Source organism: Aquila chrysaetos, unplaced genomic scaffold (genome assembly GCF_900496995.4).
Source record: "Aquila chrysaetos chrysaetos unplaced genomic scaffold, bAquChr1.4, whole genome shotgun sequence".
Taxonomy (NCBI): Eukaryota; Metazoa; Chordata; class Aves; order Accipitriformes; family Accipitridae; genus Aquila; species Aquila chrysaetos.
Window position 1 is genome coordinate 38362 of NW_024470401.1, and position 18984 is coordinate 57345.

At 68.7% G+C, this 18984-nt stretch overlaps 3 protein-coding genes across 7 annotated transcripts; 2 read left to right on the forward strand and 1 right to left on the reverse strand.

Moving 5' to 3' along the window:
* Positions 1-413: 413 nt before the first annotated feature.
* On the forward strand, positions 414-9750 carry STAG3 (stromal antigen 3). The gene is made up of 32 exons (XM_041121953.1): positions 414-730; positions 803-896; positions 976-1092; positions 1244-1340; positions 1444-1520; positions 1590-1794; positions 1880-2031; positions 2109-2182; positions 2353-2476; positions 2551-2649; positions 2718-2797; positions 3013-3120; positions 3812-3911; positions 3991-4102; positions 4560-4663; positions 4740-4829; positions 4917-5006; positions 5376-5576; positions 5972-6042; positions 6437-6524; positions 6606-6686; positions 6771-6863; positions 6933-7113; positions 7189-7316; positions 7395-7496; positions 7835-7980; positions 8062-8190; positions 8411-8595; positions 8970-9120; positions 9217-9252; positions 9375-9636; positions 9742-9750. Exons 1-32 carry the CDS (start codon positions 585-587, stop codon positions 9748-9750), a joined length of 3732 nt encoding a protein of 1243 aa, XP_040977887.1. The 5' UTR covers positions 414-584.
* A 23-nt stretch (positions 9751-9773) lies between these two features.
* On the reverse strand, positions 9774-13613 carry AP4M1 (adaptor related protein complex 4 subunit mu 1). 4 transcript variants are annotated; one of them, XM_030006916.2, is made up of 16 exons: positions 13432-13521; positions 12979-13043; positions 12789-12883; positions 12605-12711; positions 12418-12514; positions 11970-12080; positions 11799-11879; positions 11663-11725; positions 11407-11473; positions 11263-11316; positions 11008-11114; positions 10841-10932; positions 10712-10756; positions 10592-10642; positions 10401-10518; positions 9774-10158 (listed from the first exon to the last, which is right to left on the reverse strand). In XM_030006916.2, exons 2-16 carry the CDS (start codon positions 13034-13036, stop codon positions 9970-9972), a joined length of 1335 nt encoding a protein of 444 aa, XP_029862776.1. In that variant the 5' UTR covers positions 13037-13043; positions 13432-13521; the 3' UTR covers positions 9774-9969. The 4 variants fall into 4 exon arrangements, with proteins under 4 accessions (XP_029862776.1, XP_029862778.1, XP_029862779.1 ...); XM_030006918.2 differs by lacking the exon at positions 13432-13521 and adding an exon at positions 13373-13401; XM_030006919.2 differs by lacking the exon at positions 12418-12514 and having other exon boundaries at positions 13432-13613.
* MCM7 (minichromosome maintenance complex component 7) lies at positions 13572-18877 on the forward strand. 2 transcript variants are annotated; one of them, XM_041121949.1, is made up of 16 exons: positions 13603-13652; positions 13695-13742; positions 13843-13922; positions 14196-14360; positions 14456-14580; positions 14810-14990; positions 15068-15205; positions 15675-15824; positions 15908-16022; positions 16134-16265; positions 16547-16630; positions 16717-17110; positions 17317-17400; positions 17500-17668; positions 18198-18307; positions 18466-18877. In XM_041121949.1, exons 2-16 carry the CDS (start codon positions 13712-13714, stop codon positions 18662-18664), a joined length of 2157 nt encoding a protein of 718 aa, XP_040977883.1. In that variant the 5' UTR covers positions 13603-13652; positions 13695-13711; the 3' UTR covers positions 18665-18877. The 2 variants fall into 2 exon arrangements, with proteins under 2 accessions (XP_029862775.1, XP_040977883.1); XM_030006915.2 differs by having other exon boundaries at positions 13572-13742.
* The last annotated feature ends 107 nt before the right edge of the window (positions 18878-18984 follow it).

Sequence of the window (18984 nt, forward strand, 5' to 3'; positions counted from 1 at the left end):
ACCAGGGCCACGTGGCACCCCAATGCCTTAGGAGGCTGTAGAGGATCCCCAGGACATAGGGGACTCCTTGGTTATAGGACGCTATAGGGACCCCCGGTGACACGGGGCTATAGGGACCCCGGGCCGCCCCGCCCACGTGGGCGGTGGGGGTGGGCCGCATGGGCCACGCCCCTCGCACGTGCCGGCAGGGGGCGGGGCCGCCCTGCTTGCTGCGGCGCCCGCTGCGCGGTGAGCCCCGAGCGCTGCCCAGCCCGGCACGTGCTGGGCCTGACGTCGTTCGGCAGCGCGAGGCGAGGCAGGACGGGGGCGGGGGGAGCAGCGGCGGGCACGTGACCTCGGGGGGGGGCTGGGGGGGGCCTCACCCCCCGATGTGACCCCGGGCGGTTGGGGCCTTGTTCCCCCGTGTCCCCCGCGGGACAGGCCCGGGGTCCTCGTCCCCCTCCTCGGCAGCCCCAGGCAGGGGGTGTTTGTGGGTGCTTGGGCCCATCCCCGGCCCTGGGGTGTCAGGGCCGAGGGGCTGTCCCCGCCGTCCCGGTCGCTCCAACCCCCCTCCCTCCCCCCGTCCCCCAGGTCCTGCCGTCACCATGCGCCCGCGGCGCTCGGCCCACGTCCAGGGCACCAACTCCAGCTCCGGCTCCTCCGCCGGGCTGGGCACCGGCTCCAGCCCTGCGCCAGGCTCAGCTGGAGCGCGGAGCGGCTCCCTGCCATCGCCACCAACCCCTGACAGCCCGTGAGTGGGGGGGGGGGGGGGGGGGGGGCCCGTCCGGCCTCTGGCTGCACCCCACCGCCACTGTCCCCACAGGGACCTCAGCAGCAGTGACTCTGGCAGCGACTTCGAGGACACGCTGCGGCTGCGCCGCAAGCGGAGACCCCGCCAGGCGCAGAGCCACGGCCCTGTACGTCCTGCCCTCCCCTTCTGGCCGTGTCCCCCGCCCTGGGGCTGCTCCAAACCTCCACCATGTCCCCTTCTGCCAGGTCTCGAAGCGTCCCCGGAGGAGGGAGCCCAGTGGGGACGGGAGCAGTCTGGCCGCGAGCAACCTGGAGCAAAACACCCTCTTTGAGGCCGTCAGGTCGGCCAAGATCGCTGTTGAGGTAACCCACAGGTTACACGCAGCAGCCCAGGGAGCCCCAGCCGGCTTGCGCATGGGATGAAGGGACATGGGGGGGGCACGTGCACCTCGAGCAGGGGACTCGGGTGTCCCCAGCCAGCTGCTGTTTGATGCCGGCTGTCCTGTGCCCACAGACGGTGGTGGACGACTGGCTGGAGACCTATAAGCAGGACCGTGAGACAGGATTCCTGGAGCTCGTCAACTTTATCATCCGCTCCTGTGGCTGCAGAGGTGGGGGGGGGGTCCCCACCAGGTGCTCTGTCCCCTCTGTGCTGCTGGTGGGGCCCGCCCCCCAGGCTGGGGACCCCCATTTCACCCCTGGCTCCCCCGGCAGGCGTGGTGACCCTGAAGATGTTCAGGCACCTGCAGAACTCGGAGATCATCCAGCAGCTGACGGAGAAGTTCGAGGAGGTGCTGGGCGGGCACGGGGGGTGCTGGGAGTGGGGCCGGCAGGCAGCCCTGCTCACCCGTCTCCCACAGGATTCAGCCGAGTACCCGCTCTCGCTGGGCACCCAGCCCTGGCGCCGCTTCCGAGCCGCCTTCTGCGAGCTGGTGGCAGCAGTGGTGCGGCGGTGCCAGTACAGTGTTGTCTACGATGAGTTCCTGATGGATGCCCTCATCTCCCTGCTCACCGGCCTCTCTGACTCCCAGGTGCGGGCTTTCCGCCACACCAGCACCCTGGCAGGTAGGCAGCGCCCCGGGGGGGCTCCCCACGGGCTTCCCACAGGCTCCCCACAGGGGTCCCTGCTCCCACTGTGCCACCCTCCCAGCCATGAAGCTGATGACGGCGCTGGTGAACGTGGCGCTGGGCGTGAGCCTGCACCAAGAGAACAACCAGCGGCAGTACGAGGCCGAGCGGAGCAAGGGGCCTGGCCGCCGGGCCACCGACAAGCTGGAGGCACTGCTGGAGAAGCGCCGGGAGGTGAGCATTGGCGGCAGGGGGCTGGGCAGCGACAGCAGGGGGCCAGGCCCCGTCTGAGCCCCGCTGCGTCCCCCCAGCTCCAGGAGCAGCAGGAGGAGATTGAGAACATGATGAACGCCATCTTCAAGGGCATCTTCGTGCACCGCTACAGGTCGGGGCTGGCCCACCAGCTCGGGAGCGGAAGGCGGGTCTCATGACTGGGGAGAAGGGGCATGGAGCGTGGCGTGGCCGGGCTGGGAGGGCAGGTGGGAGCTGTGTGGGATGGGTACGTGGCACCGCTGGGGACCATGGCGTGAGCCCGGGCGGTGCCGCGCATGGCAGAGACGTGGTGCCTGAGATCCGGGCCATCTGCATGGAAGAGCTGGGGACGTGGATGAAGAGCTACACAGCTTCCTTCCTCACCGATGGCTACCTCAAGTACATCGGCTGGACCCTGCATGACAAGGTGGGGCCAGGGTTGGGGGGCTGGGGGCCATGGGGCTTGGCCAGGGGTCCTGCTGACAGCCCCCGTCCCCACAGCAGCGGGAGGTGCGCCTGCAGTGCGTGAAGGCGCTGCAGGGGCTGTACTGCCACCGGGACACGGCCGCCCACATGGAGCTCTTCACCAGCCGCTTCAAGGTGAGCAGGGGCCCACGGGGGTCCCCCGGGTCCCTGCAGGGTGTCACCGACCGCATCCCCCTCACCAGACCCGCATGGTGTCCATGGTGCTCGACAAGGAACCAGATGTGGCTGTGGAGGTGGTGAAGCTGCTGACGCTGATGCTGGAGTGAGCACGGGGCCAGGGCTGAGGGGGAACATGGGGGCAACAGGGTCCTCCAGCAAGAGCAGGGAGAGACAATGGGGCTGGAGGGCACCCAGGGACAGGGTGCAGATGCTGCATATGCAGGGCCCTGGGGACATGGCCCCACAGCAAGAACAGGGGCAGGGGCACAGGGCTGGGGGACAGGAGGAGCGGGCACCCCCACCATTCCGCGTACACAGGAACACAGAGGAGGTGCTGACAGAGGAGGACTGCCAGAGCGTCTACCCCGTGGTCTACGTATCCAGCCGGGCGCTGGCCTCTGCTGCCGGGCTTTTCCTCTACCGCAGGTGAATGAGAGCCAGTGCCAGGCACAGCCCGTCCCATGCCGGGGACTGGCCCCCAGCCCACCCCTGCCCAGCACCAGAGCTGTCGGCACTCAGCTGCAGCCCCCACGAAAAGCCGAGCATTTTCTGCCTGCCAAACCCTGAGTCAGGCTCAATTTCCTCCCCCCTCCGCCGTGGGGAGCATCTGGCAGGCGGCCGGCGGAGGCCAGCCAACAGGCTACCTTCGTCCCAGGCTCGTTGGTGCCGTCCTTAATGGGAAAGGGGCCTGAGGCAGCTGTATCCGGCCCCGGGGTTGCTGCAGGGCGAGCGCGAGCCCAGCACGTGCTGGGTCAGCTGCCCGGCGCCCCAGCCGCGCGTCCTGCTCGCACGCTCATGCTCTTGCGCCAGCCTTGGCGCGCTTGGCAGAGAGGAGGCCGGCGGCGCCGTGTTTATCTCGGCGCAGGCCTTGGCGGCTCTTGGCAGTGGCGGTGTCTGGGCTTGTCACGGCCCCGCTCCCCCGCACATCTGGGGCGGCGGCAGCTGTGTGCGGCGTCAGCCCAGGTCCTCCCTGTCCCCGGGGGCTCAGGGTTCGGGTGCCGCCCCAGGGCGGGGGCCGGGGGGACCCCCATGTCTGTGTCCCCCTGGGGCTCTGCCCCCCCTCACACCCAGTGTGGGCACACAGGACCCCTGTGTGACCCTGCGCGCACATCCCCAGGCTGCTGGACCCCCAGCGAGAGGAGGGCAGGGAGCCATCTCGCGATGGGGACAACAGGACCTTCTTCCGGCTGCTTCTGGCCTTCTTCATCGAGAGCGAGGTGAGAGCGGCTGCAGGGGGCCTGGGAGGGCGGGGGTGGACCCTGCGCACCGTGATGGTCGCCTGTCCCCCGACCCCAGCTCCACGAGCATGCAGCCTACTTGGTGGATAGCCTGTGGGACTGCGCTGGGCCCCGGCTGAGGGACTGGGAGACCATCAGCGCTTTGCTGCTGGAGGAGTCACCCACCAATGGTATGGCACTACCATGCTGGGACATCACGGAGGAGTCACTGGGATATGCTGGGATGTCACTGGGAGACACTGGGATACGCTGGGGTGTCGCTGGGACCAAGTAGGCTACACTGGAACACACTAGGACACCCTTGAGGTATACAGAGATGTTGCTGGGGCACACTGGGAGATGCTGGGATGCACTAGGATATACTGAGACATCACTGGGAGACATGGGGTTTGCTGTGGGACATCCCTGGGAGATGTTGGGAGATGCTGGGATGTGATGGGGAGGCGCTGGGGCATCGCTGGAACATACGGGGACATGGTGGCATGTTACTGGGTTGTACTGTGACATTGCTGGGGCACTGGTGGGTGGTCAGGGGACATACTGGGATTTGTTGGGATGCCCTGGGACCCCCTGGCACATCAAAGGGGGTGCAGGGCCGCACCCCAGCCCCCTCATTCCCCCCACCAGGCCTGGCAGACCGGCAGGAGAAGGCACTGGTGGAGATCCTAGCAGCCAGCGTGGTCCAGGCGGCCGAGGGGCAGCCCCCAGTGGGCCGCAGCCTGGCCAAGAAGGTAACGGGGCTGGGGAGGGGGCCGGGGAGGGGGCAAGGGCCCCCTGGGCCGCCCTGAGCCCCCTCTCTGCCCCCAGCCCTCAGCCCGGGAGCGCAAGGCACAGGCGGAGGAGAGAACCCGGCTCACCCACTGCCTCGTCCCAGCCCTGCCACAGCTGCTGGCCAAGGTGAGGGGGATGGGGCTCCCCACTGCCCCCGGGGACCTGGGGGGGTCGGCACTGACCCCCCCCCCCCACTGCCCCCCCCCCCCCCAGTTCTCAGCTGATGCTGAGAAGGCGGCTCCGCTCCTGGAGGTGCTGCGCTGCTTCGACCTCACCATATACTGCACTGGGCGGCTGGAGAAGGTGCTGCTCCCTCGCCCCTCAGGCAGGATCCGGCCCCCTGGGGCTGGGGCAGAGCCACTCTGCCCCTGGGAAATGGGGCTGCAGGGACGGGATGTCGATGGGTCCCCCAGGTGTCCCCTTCGGGATGCTCTGTGTCCCTGTCCCCATTGGGACAGGCTGTGTGCCTGTGCCCCCCATCAAGGGGCTGTCTCTGTCCCCCTGGGGGGCCCACGGCTGTCCTCATCCTCTCGGGGGGGGGGGGGGGGGGGGGGGGGCCGTACCTCCCTGCAGGAGGCTGCAAGTCCCCTTGTCCCGATGGGATGCCCCCTGACCCTCGTCCCTGGGGAGGCGGAATGTCCCCATCCCTCCCACAGCCCCCTCTCCCCGCAGCACCTGGAGCTGGTGCTGGGGCAGCTGCAGGAGGTGGTGGAGAAGCACACGGGGCAGGCAGTGCTGGAGGCTGCGTCCCGCGCGCTCCACGCGCTCTGCGACCCTGAGCTCGCCCTGCACGGCCGCGGGGACCTGGTGCGCAGCCGCCTTGCCGACCAGCTGGCCGACAAGTTCCACCAGGAGGTCACCGAGCTGCTTCAGGTAGAGGGGATGGAAGAGGGACCCTGAGTCTGGGACAGGGTTGGGGACTGCTGCGGTCACAACAGGGACCTGAAGATCAGGACATGGACCTGAAGCCTGGGATGTTGCTCAGGCCACTCCAGGACAGGGACTCAGTCTCCAGGATAGGGCTAGGGACAGGGGCCCGGAGCCAGGACAGGGCTGGGGACAGGAGAGGGACCGGGACCTGTAGGGACAGCGGTGGCGCAGGCAGGGACGGGGCATCAGCGGGGAAGAGCCAGTCTGGGAGGTGCTGGTTGGGGAGCTGGCAAGGGACCATGGGGAACAGGGTGTCCCCAACCTGGCATGGGTCCCTAACTCCGCGTGGAGCATCCCTAACACTGTGTGGGGTGTCCCCAACCCCGGGCCCTGCCCAGGCCTCGTCCCTGGACGAGGAGGAAGTGTACAGCATGGCGGCCACACTGAAGAGGATCTCCATCCTGTTCAAGTGAGTGGGGAGCCGTGGGGCCACACCACTGCTCCGCCTGTGTCCCCAGGGGTCCCCCATTGTCCTCGTCCCCCTCCATGTGCCTCCCCTGTGCCCTCCTCTGTGGCATCCTGTCCCACTGCCCTGTGTGTCCCTGGCACCCTCTCTCCTGCCCCATGTGCTCTCCCATGTCCCTGTGCAGTGGCATCCCATGTCCTCGTGTCCTGTCCCTGGCCCTCTGTGTCCCCTGCTCCCTATGTCTGTGTCCCCCAGTGTCCTGTCCCCTGCCCCACATCTCCCTGTCTCCCAGTGTCCTCTCCCCTGCCCCATCTGTTCCCCGTGTCTATGTCCCCCAGCATCCTGCCTCCTGCCCCACATCTCCCCTCGCCCTGCTGATGCCACTCTGTCCCTGCAGCGCCCACGACCTGACACCCTGGCAGCTCTTCGAGCCCTGCACCCAGCTCCTGCAGCGCGCCTTGGACACGGGCGAGGTGCCCCCGCAGGTACCGCCCTGGGGACGCAGCGGGGACGTGGCGGGGCTCCTCAGCACTGCGGCCATCCCTTGCCCGCATCTGCCCCTGCAGGTCCTTGTCCCTGCCATCACCTGCCTCCACTTCCACATCCTCTGGGAGCTCTCACGCCTGCCCAGCACTGATGTGCCCCAGGTGAGCGGATGGCACCGGGACGGCCGCAAGGACAACTTGGGGTGGCCCCTGTGTCCCTAAAGGTGACCGCATCCCCCTGCCCAGGAGCAGCTGCAGAGCCTGAAGACCAGAGTCACCTCCTTCTGCTCGCTGTGCCAGAGCTGCCTGTCCGATGTGGACGCTGGCGTCCGGGAGCAGGTACGCAGGAGCTGGGGGGATGTGGAGGGGGTGTTGGGCCTGGTGCTGAGCCCGTCCTCGTGTCCTCAGGCCTTCATGGTGCTGAGCGACCTGCTGCTGGTGTTCGGGCCCCAGCTGCCGCGGGATGGGCGGGAGGCGCTGGCCCCCCTGGTGCTGCTGCCCGACGCGGGGCTGCAGTCCCAGCTGGCCGCCTTCCTCATGGACCACGTCTTCCACCATGCCTGTAGCCACGAGGAGCTCTCGGCTATGGGTACGCCCCCTCTGCGCATCCCAGAGGTGTCCCCTGGGATGCCTGTCCCCCCACTGTCCCCTCCTGTCCCCACAGAGGACAGTGAGAACCACATCGAGGAGCTGCACCAGCGCCGGGTGCTCCTGGCCGGCTTCTGCAAACTCATCATCTATGACGTGCTGGAGCTCAGCGCTGCCTCCGACGTCTTCAAGCACTATGCCAAGGTAGGGGGCACGCAGGAGGCCTGTCCTGCTGGCCCTGCAATGGCTTGGGGACACCAGGCCCTGTCGCCTCCTCCCCAGTTTTACAGCGACTACGGGGACATCATCAAAGAGACACTGAACTGCACCCGGCAGATCGACCGGCAGGAGTGGGCTCGCACCCTGCTGCTCAGCTTGCAGCAGGTACAGCACTGGCTGGGGGGCTCTGGGGATCCCCAGGGTTGCCCAGGAGGCTCTGAGGGTCTCTGGGGAATCCAGCGGGTCTCCAGGGGAGTCTAGGGGTCTTTGGGCTGCTCTAGGGAGGTCTGCGAGGCTCCAGATGTGGACGGGGTTTGGGGGGGGTCTCTGGAGTGGTCCAGGGGTCCGTGAGCCTCTGGGAGGGAGTCTGGGAGACTCTAGGGGGGTGGGTGGCATCCAGGAAGCTCCTGGGGGGGCTCCGGGGAGGCCTGGGGACTCTCCAGGTGTGTCTGAGTGTCTCCAAGGGGTCCTGCACTGACCTTCTGTCCCCGCCCCCCAAGCAGCTGATGACGGAGCTGCTGCTGCAGCAGGGCCCCGAAATCCGGGCGGCCGAGGCTTTCCTGGAGATCCGGGATCTGGCACGGCGCTTCTCCCTCCTCTTCAGCCTCCAGCAGCTCCGCAACCGCCCGGCACTCCTCAGCATGCACAAGTGCGAGGGGCTGGGGGGCCTGGGGGGCCGGGGGGCCAGGCTGGGGCTCAGCCTCCCCCCTCATCCTTCTGCCCTGGCCAGGGAGGGGATCCAGTTCGCCTTCCAGGAGCCCCCAGGCCCGGGTCCGGGGCTGCCACCCCTCAACCTGCCCTTCCTTGAGGTGCTGAGTGAGTTCTCACCCCGGCTGCTGCGCCCCGACAAGGCCCTGCTGTGAGTGGGCGGGGGGGGGGGGCGGGATCCCCGGGGGCTGGTGGGGTCCCATTTGGGTCCTCAGGGGCCATGGGGGGTCCTCAAGGTCCATTTGGGGTCCTTGGGGGTGATGTGGGGTCTGCAGGGGCCACATGGCATCCCCCAACACCACGTGGGGTCCCCCAGCACCCTGCAGGTCCCTGGTGCCATGTCACCCACCATGTCCCCCGTCCCCCCACAGCCTGGCCTACCTGGAGAAGATGTACCAGGAGCAGCGGTGGATGGCACCACAGGACGTGCCATGGCCGTCCCTTGTCACCTACCGCAACTCCCTGCAGCCGCAGGAGGAGGGGGGCTCAGTGAACAGCCGCAGCACAGCCCCCCGCCCCCCACCCAGCTCCGCTGCCAAGAGACCCCGTGTAGACGGTGAGGTGGGGGCTGAGCCCGGGGGGGGGCCCTGCATGCTGGGGGCCACGCCACCCCCAGCACCCCGACTGGGCTGTGCAGGGCTGGCGGGGACTTGCCCTGCTCTGTCCCTCGCTGCGGGGACCCCAGCCAGGGGCTGGGACCAGTTTGAGGCTCCCCAGTACAGAGCGAGGGTCACTGTGGGGCAGGAAGCTGAGAGAGGGCAGAGCGGGGGGTTCATGTCAGTGCTGTCACCTCTGCCAGAGCTGGACTGTCCTCGTGTGGGGACAAGGACAGGGCTCAAGGATGGGGACAGGGTATGGGGACGGGGACACAGCTCAGGGATAGGGTCTGGGGATGGGGTGGTGGTCCCAGTGCTCAGCCCCCTCCTGCAGCCCCTTCGGAGCACCCCGACTCCAGCCCGTGGCCAAGCAGCCGCCTCCCCAGCCCAGCCCTGACCTCCACTGTGCTGCGGCGTGGCCCCCGGCCCCCGCTGTCCGGGCCACCAGCACGGGACCCCGGGTCCGACCCCGGCCTCCTGCAGAGGTGAGTGGCTGGGCTGGGGGTGAGCCCCCCCCCACCCCCAAACTGGGCACCTCCCACCCAGGACCCCTCCTGATTCCCTATCTTCTCCTCCTGCAGCAGCTCCCTGTCCCACCGGCACAGTGGGGTGAACCGGTGAGCAAGGGCAGGGGGGCACGGGGTGGGCACCAGAGGGGGACCAGGGTGGACACCGGGGCTGTAAGGGGAGAGTCTTGCGGGGAGTCCTCGACCCTCCACTTCCCTCCCTTCTCCCCCAGGCTCAGCCTGATGGTGGAGGAGGAGGAAGAGGAGATGATGATTGAAGAGGAGAGCAGTGAGGAGGACACCCCAGAGCAGGACAGGGTGAGGCCACCTCCTGAGGGTCCCCCCAGCCATCTGCCCCTGCAGGGGTGGGGCTGGCGGCCCTGGGGTGCCCCCCCCCCCCCAGCCCCAACCTGCCCCCCCCCCCCCCCCCAGACTCTGGTAGTCCCCGAGGACCAGCTCCGGGACCTCTTCGACTCCACCATCCTGGGCATCGAGGTGAGCCGGGGGCGGAACACACAGGGTCGCCGGGGGAAGAGGGACCCCAAGGGAGAGCCCTCCCCTCCATTTTGGGGGAGTCTCACAGGACCCCTCTCCCCACAGGATGTCTGAGCGAGGGACCCCGGCGGCGCAGAGCAGTTCGGTGCCTGTTTATTGTTGTTACAAGCCCAAATCTGGGGGAGCCCGTCTCCCTGGGCCCTGTTGTTTGGCGATGGTTAATAAATAAATACTCAGTTGATGGCTGGCGTCAGGCGCAGGTTCCCCTTTCAGGGCCCAGGTCCCCAGTATCAGGGGTCCGCAGGGTGCAGGTCTCAGCGGGGGGGTCCCCGCTCAGAGGCGCAGCACGTAGGAGTCGCTGTGGGTGAGGTAGCGCACCCAGCGCTGGGGGGGCCCGGCCGGCCCCGGCAGCCGCACGAAGCGGACATGCAGCCCTGAGCAGGTGTGTGCGGGCAGCTCAAAGGCCAGGTTGGCCGGGCCCAGCTCCAGCAGCGATGCACGACTCAGCCCCGGCACCTCCAGCTGCGGGGAGGGCGCGGTGACACCGGGGATGGCATGGGACACCAGCTCCCCACCTCTCCCTGGGCACCACAGCTGCCCCCCCTGAAGGGGATGCGGGTCCCTGCCTGTCCCAGGCCCCATGGTCACCCCACCAAGAGAAACAGGTTCCCAAAGGCTCCCCAAGGAGCCGGGGGGGGACAGGTCCCTGCCCGGCCCCCCCCGTCCCTCGGCCCTGTCCCTCAGCCCCCCCCCCCAGCCCTCACCTTGAAGAGCGCAGAGAGCTGTGACCCCCCCTGGCAGCGCGGGATGTCCCAGTGGATGGACTTGGTGCCGGGCTGCAGCTCGGCCGTCTGCTCGGGGCTGCTCAGCTCCTGCGCCAGGCTAGGGGGGCACGGGTGGTGAGGGGGTGACAAGGCAGGCGACAGCCCCCAGCCCCCCAAATGCCGGCACCCACCTGCTCACCCCCTTGGGCACGGGCAGCTGCAGACGGACATTGAGGGCTTGGCTGGAATTTGAGATGAGGGGCTCAGGGGCCAGGCTCTGCCGCGGCCCCCCGGGCCCTCTGGGCACCTACCTCTTGGGGGGCAGGTCACAGCGGAGCTTCAGATACAGCCGGAGCCTGCAGGGAAACAAAGATGGTCAGAATTGGGGTCAACCCCAGAGATCGTCAGGGTAATGCTCCCCCCCGCACCCCCCTACTCACCTCCCGGTGGGGTCCTGGTCCACGGTGGGGAAGAGGCGGAAGGGCAGAGGCGAAGGGATGTCATCTGCCAGCTGGTACTGCATGAGCGTGAGCTGCAGGAGACAGGGCTCAGGGGGGGCTGCCGCAGCCCCCCCCCCACATCCCCAGTGTCCCCTGGCGTTCCTCACCTCCCCCTGGCTCGGCGTCACCTTCAGGACCCTCCCGCTCTCAAACTCGTCCAGCTTGATAGAGCTGTGGAAGGCGCATTCGTCCACCCGGACAGCCGTGCCATAGCCTGGGGGGGCAGAGAAGGGCGCTACGCCGTGGTGGGGGTCAAAGCAGGGCATAGCGGGGAAAAGCAAGTGCTGGGGGGCAGCTGGGGGTGTTAGGGGTATGCTGGAGGGCAGAGGCGGGTATTTGGGGGGGACTGGGCGGGGGCTCACCCCGCAGTTCCGACTTGCCCACGCAGAACTCCTCCGTCAGCCCAATGCGCATCTCTGCAGGGACAGGGACGGCGTGGAGTCACCCCGGGGGATGGCCCTGGCTGTCCCTGACTCCCCAGTACCCCAACCCCTGCCCCCCCTTACCCACGCAGCTGGGCAAGTAGCACTTGAGGCGGATTTCCCCCTGGACGTCCACCTTCATGGGTGTCCCCTGGGGAAAGGGGACGTGGGCTGAGCTGGGATGGGCAGGGCGGGTGGATGAGACTTCAGGGGGTCCCGGGGTGGGGGGGCCTGGGAGCAGTGGGCAGAGCCAAAACACCCAGGGGACATGGGGCAATGCTTTGGGGACACGCTGAGGGGTGGGGGGGGCACGGGGCAGGGGATCCCTGTCCCCACTCACGTTGGCGGCGATGACCACTGTCAGCCTCTCCACCACGTCCACGAAGACCTCGTTCCTGGTGCCCTGCGGCCAGAGGGGGGGGTCAAGGCTGGGAGGGGGACAATAGGGGGTCATAGGGACACTGGGAGGGTCCTACCTGCTCCCCCCGGGGTGGCAGCACGGGGCGGCTGGCGGCCGAGCTGGGGGCTACCCTGCTCTGCTGCGTCTCAGCACCGAACTGTAATGACATAGGGGGGACGACAGGGTTTGGGCACCCTGGCCGGGCCGGGGGGGGGGGGGGGGATTTGGGGTGTCCCTGGGTCCTCACCAGCCCAATGGAGCCCAGGTCGAGGAGGCTGAAGGGTTTGGTGGCCACAGGCTCCGTGTGCATGAAGTTGCGCAGCACCTCGGGCGCCGTTGTCTGAACATAGCCGTAGTCCTGGGGGAGCCGGGGGGGTCATCACCCCCCACAGCTGTCCCATGCGGCCCCTGGGGCATCCTCTGCCCCCCCCCGGAACTGTCTGCTGTCCCCTTCCCTCTGGGGTGTTCCATCTGGGTGTTCTGGGGTTTCCCCATCACCCCCTGAGCTGTTCCCAGCTCCAAAGGGGTCCCCACCACTCCAAGGAGTGTCCCCAGCTCCATGAGGTGTCCCCAGTGCCCCCTTGGGGTATCCCCTGTTCCCTCCGGGGAGTTCTCACCACGCCGAGGTGTTCTCACCGCCCCCCCCCCCCCCCCCCCGGTGGGGTGTCCCCAGCACCCCCTGGCAATGTCCCCACCAGCATCTCATCCAGCAGCTCGTAGATGAGGGCGAAGTTGAGGCTGATGTTCTTCTCGCTGAGGGGCCCGCAGAAGTCCCGCAGCAGCGTCACCAGCCTACGGCAGGACCCGCAGCCATCGATGGGTCCCCATCACCACCCACTGTCCTCCCCGGCCCCCCCCCCCCCCCCCCCGGCCACCCTGTACCTGTTGAGGAACTCCACCAGAGTGAAGGGCGACGCGTCTGCTGTCGTGGTGGCCACAAAGTAGAGCCCTGCATGCCGCACGTGGACAAAGTGCCGGCCCTCGTGTGCCTGGGATGGAAGCAGAGCCGTGACCCCCATGGGACCCCCACAGAACCCCCCCTTGTCCACCCCCAGATCCCCTTTACCATGAAGACAGGGGCCTGGTCCCCCGGCAGCGAGGTGATCCTGCGGTAGAAGGTGTCGGCAAGGTCCATACTGGTGCCGCAGGTCTCCCCGCGGACTGGGGGAGTTAAGGAGAATGGGGGACACATGAGGGGGGCCCTGGGGAGCCCCCCAAGCGGAGGGACTCCCTGGGGTGCAGGGGGTGGAGGATACAGTCCTTGTGGATGAGCCGGTCGCCCTTGGAAGAGAGGATGAAGATCTGGGACAGCATCGCCGGTCTGGGGGGATGGGGTCGGGGGTTGGCGTGGGATCCCCAGGGGCCTACACACTGCGCCCCCCCGAGCTCTGCGCACCCCAAAGCCGCCTGCCCGAGACCCCCCGACCAGGCCCTGCCCCGGAGCCCCCAGCACCCTAAGCCCCCCAGCACCTGTGCCGCCCCGGACCCTTGAATCCCCAGCACCCTGTGACCCCCCAGTACCCTGAGGCCCCCAGGCCCCACACCCCAAGATCCCCCCGCCCACCCACAGGCCTCAGCACCCCCCAAGCTCTCCCCGTATCCTCGTCCCCCTCCAGGAGCCCACTCCAGCACGCCCCCGGCTCCCCCCCCCCCCGCCGCGGCCCCTTTAAGAAGGGGCGTGTCCAGGGCCCCTCCGTGTCCCCCCGAACCTGCGTCCCGCCTGGCGGCTGGCGGTCACATGACACCGCCGAAAGGACCGTGGCCCGGGCCGGGCCGCCGCGCGCCGCCATTGGCCGGCGGAGCGAAGGCGTGGCCCGCGCCGGACTGGGCGCCGGCCGTCACGTGGTGCCGGTTTTCGCGCCACTTTTGGCTGCGGCGGCGGGAACCGGAGCGGCGGCGGGGCCGGGACTGAGCCCCGCGGGCACCGGCACCGATCCCGATCCCGATCCCGATCCCGATCCCGATCCCGATCCCGATCCCGATCCCACCATGGCGCCGCGCGACTACGCCGCCGAGAAGGGTGCGGGCGGGCTGGGGGGAACCGGGCCGGATCGGCTCCGGGAACCGGCAGGGCCCCCGTGACCGAGACACCCCCCCCGCCCCGCCTCTTCCTCCTCTAGAGAAGGCGAAGCGGTTCCTGCAGGATTTCTACCGCGATGGCGCCGACGGCGGCAAGGAGTTCCCGTACCGGGAGCAGCTGGTGAGAGCGGCCGCCCGCGCCCGGTGGGGGTCCGCGGTGCCGGCTGTCGCTGTGAGACACCCCCCCCCCCCCCCCCCCCGAGCTGGCTCGGCGTCCCCGCCACCCCCTGTGCCGGCTGAGCCCCCCCCATCACAGCTGCAGCCCGCCCCCCCCCCCCCCCCCCGGCAGCCGGGGGTCCCTCCTGTCCCCCTGCCCCGGTTGGGGTCCCTCCCTGCCCTGTCCCCGCTGGGCCGGTTTGGGGTCCCCAGATCGCCTCGCATCCCCGCCCCCCAGACGGCGCTGGCGCACCGGGAGCGCGTGGCACTGTACGTGGCGCTGGACGACGTGGCCGAGGACGACCCCGAACTGGCCGAGGCCGTCTGCGACAACGCCAAGCGCTACGGCCGCCTCTTCGCCGATGCCGTCCATGAGCTGCTGCCGCTCTACAAGGAGCGCGAGGTGGGGGCTCCCCGGGTGGGTGGGTGGGGGGTGGCGGCGTGCCCCAGCAGCCCCCTCTGACGTCCCCCCCTCCTCCGATGTCCCTGTGTCCCCAGGTGTCCCGCAAGGACGTGCTGGACGTGTACATCGAGCACCGGCTGCTGCTGGAGCAGCGGGGCCGGGACGCGGGGGACACCCGCAGCCCCCAGAATCAGTACCCCCCCGAGCTGCTGCGGCGCTTGTGAGTGCAAGGGGGACCGCATCCCCCTCTGACCCCGGCCCTGCTGCCCGGGGAGCCCCGTCTCCTCTCTAACCCACGTCACCAAGTCCCTGCCTCCCCCGGGACCCCCTTCCATTCCTGTGTGCTGCCCCCAAATCCAACCCTCTCCTGCTCCTTTATCCCCCGTTCCTATCCCTGCCTCAGCTGCCTCCCTGCTAACCCTAGCCCTTTCTGTCCCCCCGGTCCCAAGCGAGCTGTACTTCAAGGCCCCCTCCACCGCCAAAGCCCGTGTGGTCCGCGATGTCAAGGCCGACTGCATTGGGAAGCTGGTGACTGTCCGCGGCATCGTCACCCGCGTCACCGAGGTCAAGCCCATGATGGTGGTGGCCACCTACAGCTGCGACCAGTGTGGGGCCGAGACCTACCAGCCCGTAAGCATGGCGGAAGGGCCTCGGGGCAGGCGCGGGGGCCCTGGTCAGCCCGAGCCCACCCCCTCGGCTCTCCCCAGATCCAGTCACCCACCTTCATGCCGCTGCTGATGTGCCCGAGCCGCGAGTGCCAGACGAACCGCTCGGGGGGGCGGCTCTACCTGCAGAGCCGCGGCTCCAAGTTCATCAAGTTCCAGGAGCTGAAGATGCAGGAGCATGTGAGTGGGGGGGGGGGGCAGGACCTTGGGGTGTCCCCGTGAGCCCCAGCCGCAACTGGAGGGTCCTGTCTCTCCCGGGCCTCCTCCCCATCCCTGCTGTCCTCCGGGGAAGGTCTGGCTCCATCAGGGAGGTGACAGCGGTGGCGCAGCACCGCTGTGTCACCTCCCCAGGGTCTCGCAGAGCTCGGGGGCCGCGATGGTTCCAGGTCGGGGAGCGCCAGATTGGCCCCAGTCTCCCCCGGCAGTTTCCCCAGCATGGGGTGGGGGAGGATACTCCTCCCCTGGCCAATACATCCCACCGCCGGGTCAGCGTTGTCGCTGCTGGAGACGAGGAGGCGATACGTCCGCGTGGCTCTGTCCTATCCAGTCTGCCCCAGTCCGTACCGGTGCAAGGGTGGTTCGGGGATGGGGAGAGAGTCTGGTGGTGCCCCCAGGTGCTGCGGGTCCCCAGCCCTGTCTGTCCCCACAGACCGACCAGGTGCCGGTGGGACACCTTCCCCGCTCCATCAGCGTGGCTGTGCACGGGGAGAACACACGCCTGGCCCAGCCCGGGGACCATGTCAGCGTCACCGGCGTCTTCCTGCCCCTGCTGAAGACCGGCTTCCGCCAGATGGCCCAGGCAAGCACCGCGGTGGCAGATGGGGGGGCTGCGGCAGGCACCCACAGCTGCCCCCAACACGCCGCCACCCTCTTCTCCCACAGGGCTTGCTCTCTGAGACCTACCTGGAGGCCCACTGCATCGTGAAGATGAACAAGAGCGAGGAGGATGAGTCGGGGGCCGGGGATCTGAGCGAGGAGGAGCTCCGCCAGATCACAGGTGAGGCCGTCGGGCACACGGACGTGCCCGGCTGACGGCAAGCGGGGCCTGGGTCTGCCCCACAGCGGGGCAGGCAGCTGCCCCACGGCTTCCCTCTCACCGCCTTCACAGAGGAGGACTTCTATGACAAGCTGGCCTCCTCCATCGCCCCCGAGATCTACGGCCACGAGGATGTGAAGAAGGCACTGCTGCTGCTGCTGGTGGGCGGTGTGGATCGCAACCCCCATGGCATGAAGATCCGAGGTGAGGCTGTGCACCGTGCTGGGGTGGGAGCCTTTGCCGGGGGTGCCCCCCGCTCCTGCAGGAAGGTTTGGCTGTCTGGGATCAGCCAAGGGTCCGGAAGGTTCGGGATCAGGGCATCCCGCTTCACGCAGGCGGGTTTTGGGGGATGGGGTTGGCCTTGCGGGGCCACGGAGAGAATCGGCAGCTGCTGCTGAGGGATTTGGGACAGCAGCAAAGTGGCACAGAGGGAGCAGATTTGCTCCCCCGCGGACTCGCCCCCTGCTTCCCCCCCCCCCCGCCAGGAAACATCAACATCTGCCTCATGGGTGACCCCGGTGTGGCCAAGTCGCAGCTCCTGTCCTACATCGACCGCCTGGCACCCCGCAGTGAGTACCAGGGTCCTGGGGTGGGGTGGGGCAGGCAGGGTGCCTGCGCCCCCCCCCCTCACCCCGCTGCTCCCCTCTGCCCCCAGGCCAGTACACGACAGGCCGGGGCTCCTCGGGCGTGGGGCTGACGGCGGCCGTGCTGCGGGACCCGCTGACGGGGGAGCTGGCGCTGGAGGGGGGTGCGCTGGTGCTGGCCGACCGGGGCGTCTGCTGCATCGACGAGTTTGACAAGATGCTGGAGGCCGACCGCACGGCCATCCACGAGGTGATGGAGCAGCAGAGCATCTCCATCGCCAAGGCGGGCGTGCTGGCCACCCTCAACGCCCGCTGCGCCATCTTGGCCGCCGCCAACCCCGCCTATGGCCGCTACAACCCCAAGCGCAGCCTGGAGCACAACATCCAGCTGCCCGCCGCCCTCCTCTCCCGCTTCGACCTGCTCTGGCTCATCCAGGACCGCCCTGACCGCGACAACGACCTGCGGTGAGCGGGGGGGAGCAGCGGGGACAGCTGAGGGGTGCCCCGGGGCGCATGTGGGGCTGGGGGGGCCCACGGAGCATGTGAAGGGCTGGACTGGAGGCCACGGGGCTGGGCTAGAGGGAGCGTGGGACCTACACGAGAGCTGTGGGGCTGGGCTGGTAGTCGTGGGGTAGCCTCCGCCCCGCTGCCAGCCCCTCTCTGCCCCACAGCCTGGCCCAGCACATCACCTATGTGCACCAGCACAGCCGCCAGCCCCCCTGCTCCTTCCAGCAGCTCGACATGAAGCTGATGAGGTAAGAGAGGCCGCAAGAGGCTGCTGGCCCTGTCCCCATGTCCGTCCCCCCGTGTCCCCCCCCCGTCGCCGCTGTCCCCTCACCCTGCCCGTCCCCCAGGCGCTACATTGCCATGTGCAAGCGGAAGCAGCCAGTGGTGCCGGAGGCTTTGGCCGACTACATCACGGCCGCCTACGTGGAGATGCGGAAGGAGGCGTGGGCCAGCAAGGACACGACCTACACCTCGGCACGCACCTTGCTGGGCATCCTCCGCCTGGCCACTGCCCTGGTGAGCCCCGGCGCGGGCAGGGAGGGATGCGTGTGTGGCAGCATGGGACCCGCAGAGCTGGGCAGGGGCCGGAGGGGCCCGACTGGGTAGGACTAGGCAGAACAAGATGAGCTAAAGCAGGGTGTTAGCTGGGAGAGTGTCCCCGTCCAACCCCCCCCCTTCTCCTCCACAAGCCCCAGGGGCCCCAAAGTGCTGTTTGTGCAGGTAGTGTGTGTGCGGCGTCTACTGCCGAGGCAGCACTTCCAGAGCCCCCGGGGCACGACCAGCACGGGGCCCGGTGTCCCCTCCTGTCCCTTCCTACGGCACAGCCAGCTGGGGGCCGCCTCCAAGCCCCACTCTTGTCCTCATCCCTTCCCGGACCTGGCTGGCAGCAACCTCCCAGGATGGGGGCAGCGCACTGGAGGGGCTTCCAGTGGTCTCAGGGGGGCAGCGAGGAGTGTTGGGAGCCCCTGCACGATGTCAGAGGGTGCCAGGGGCTGCCCTGGGGGCTCCCAGTTGCTGCTAACCCCCCCCCCCGCCGCTCCCACAGGCCCGGCTGCGGCTGGTGGACGTGGTGGAGAAAGAGGATGTGAACGAGGCCATGAGGCTCATGGAGATGTCGAAGGACTCGCTGCTGGGGGACAAGGGACAGCAGAGCCAGTGAGCAGGGGACACAGAGGGACATGGTGGGGGCAGTGTCCCAGCCTGCCAGGAAGGGGGTGGCAGCATTGGGGGAGCCCTGACCATCTTGGGGGGGGGGGGGGGGGGAGGTGGCAGAGCCAGGGTCCCACTGACCCCTCTCTCCGTCCCCCTCCCAGGGTGCAGCGTCCAGCCGACGCCATCTTCGCGGCAGTGCGGGAGCTGGCAGGGGGCCGGGCTGTGCCCTACGCCGAGGCCCTGCAGCGCTGCTTGGCCAAGGGCTTCACCCCTGCCCAGGTCCAGGCTGCGCTCCAGGAGTACGAGGAGCTCAACGTGCTGCAGGTCAATGCCGCCCGCACCCGCATCACCTTCGTCTGAGGCGGGGGGGAACACGGGGGGGATGCCCTACAGCCCCCCTGCGGGGCAGGGGGGATGCACAGGGATGCAGTTGCTGTCACCGGACGCAGGGACATGTCCTGTGTCTCTCCGCTAGCTCCCATGGGCTTTCACCTGCCCTGGCCCCGCTCCCCTCAGTAAAGCATCTTGTTGTGCTTTTTTTGGTTTTGGTTTTTTTTTTTTTTACCAATAAAAAAAGCTTTTCTCACTGTTTCTGGTGGCAGCATCTGCCTGTTCCTCTCCCCTTGGGACCATGTTGCTCCCCTGGGCCCAGCTCTCCCAGGACCTCAGATGACGCTGGA

Bases quoted from the DNA above. Each gene is read 5' to 3' on its own strand.
- STAG3 (XM_041121953.1), top strand. From the start codon at position 585: ATGCGCCCGCGGCGCTCGGCCCACGTCCAGGGCACCAACTCCAGCTCC. The intron at 2,032-2,108 runs GTGAGCATTGGC...GCGTCCCCCCAG, and splicing joins TGCTGGAGAAGCGCCGGGAG to CTCCAGGAGCAGCAGGAGGA. The intron at 5,007-5,375 runs GTGCTGCTCCCT...CTCTCCCCGCAG, and splicing joins GCACTGGGCGGCTGGAGAAG to CACCTGGAGCTGGTGCTGGG.
- AP4M1 (XM_030006916.2), bottom strand. From the start codon at position 13,036: ATGCTGTCCCAGATCTTCATCCTCTCTTCCAAGGGCGACCGGCTCATC. The intron at 12,081-12,417 runs GTGGGGACATTG...CGGCTCCCCCAG, and splicing joins AGCTGCTGGATGAGATGCTG to GACTACGGCTATGTTCAGAC. The intron at 10,933-11,007 runs GTGAGGAACGCC...TGTCTCCTGCAG, and splicing joins TGACGCCGAGCCAGGGGGAG to CTCACGCTCATGCAGTACCA.
- MCM7 (XM_030006915.2), top strand. From the start codon at position 13,712: ATGGCGCCGCGCGACTACGCCGCCGAGAAGG. The intron at 13,743-13,842 runs GTGCGGGCGGGC...TTCCTCCTCTAG, and splicing joins CGACTACGCCGCCGAGAAGG to AGAAGGCGAAGCGGTTCCTG. The intron at 14,581-14,809 runs GTGAGTGCAAGG...CCCGGTCCCAAG, and splicing joins CCCGAGCTGCTGCGGCGCTT to CGAGCTGTACTTCAAGGCCC.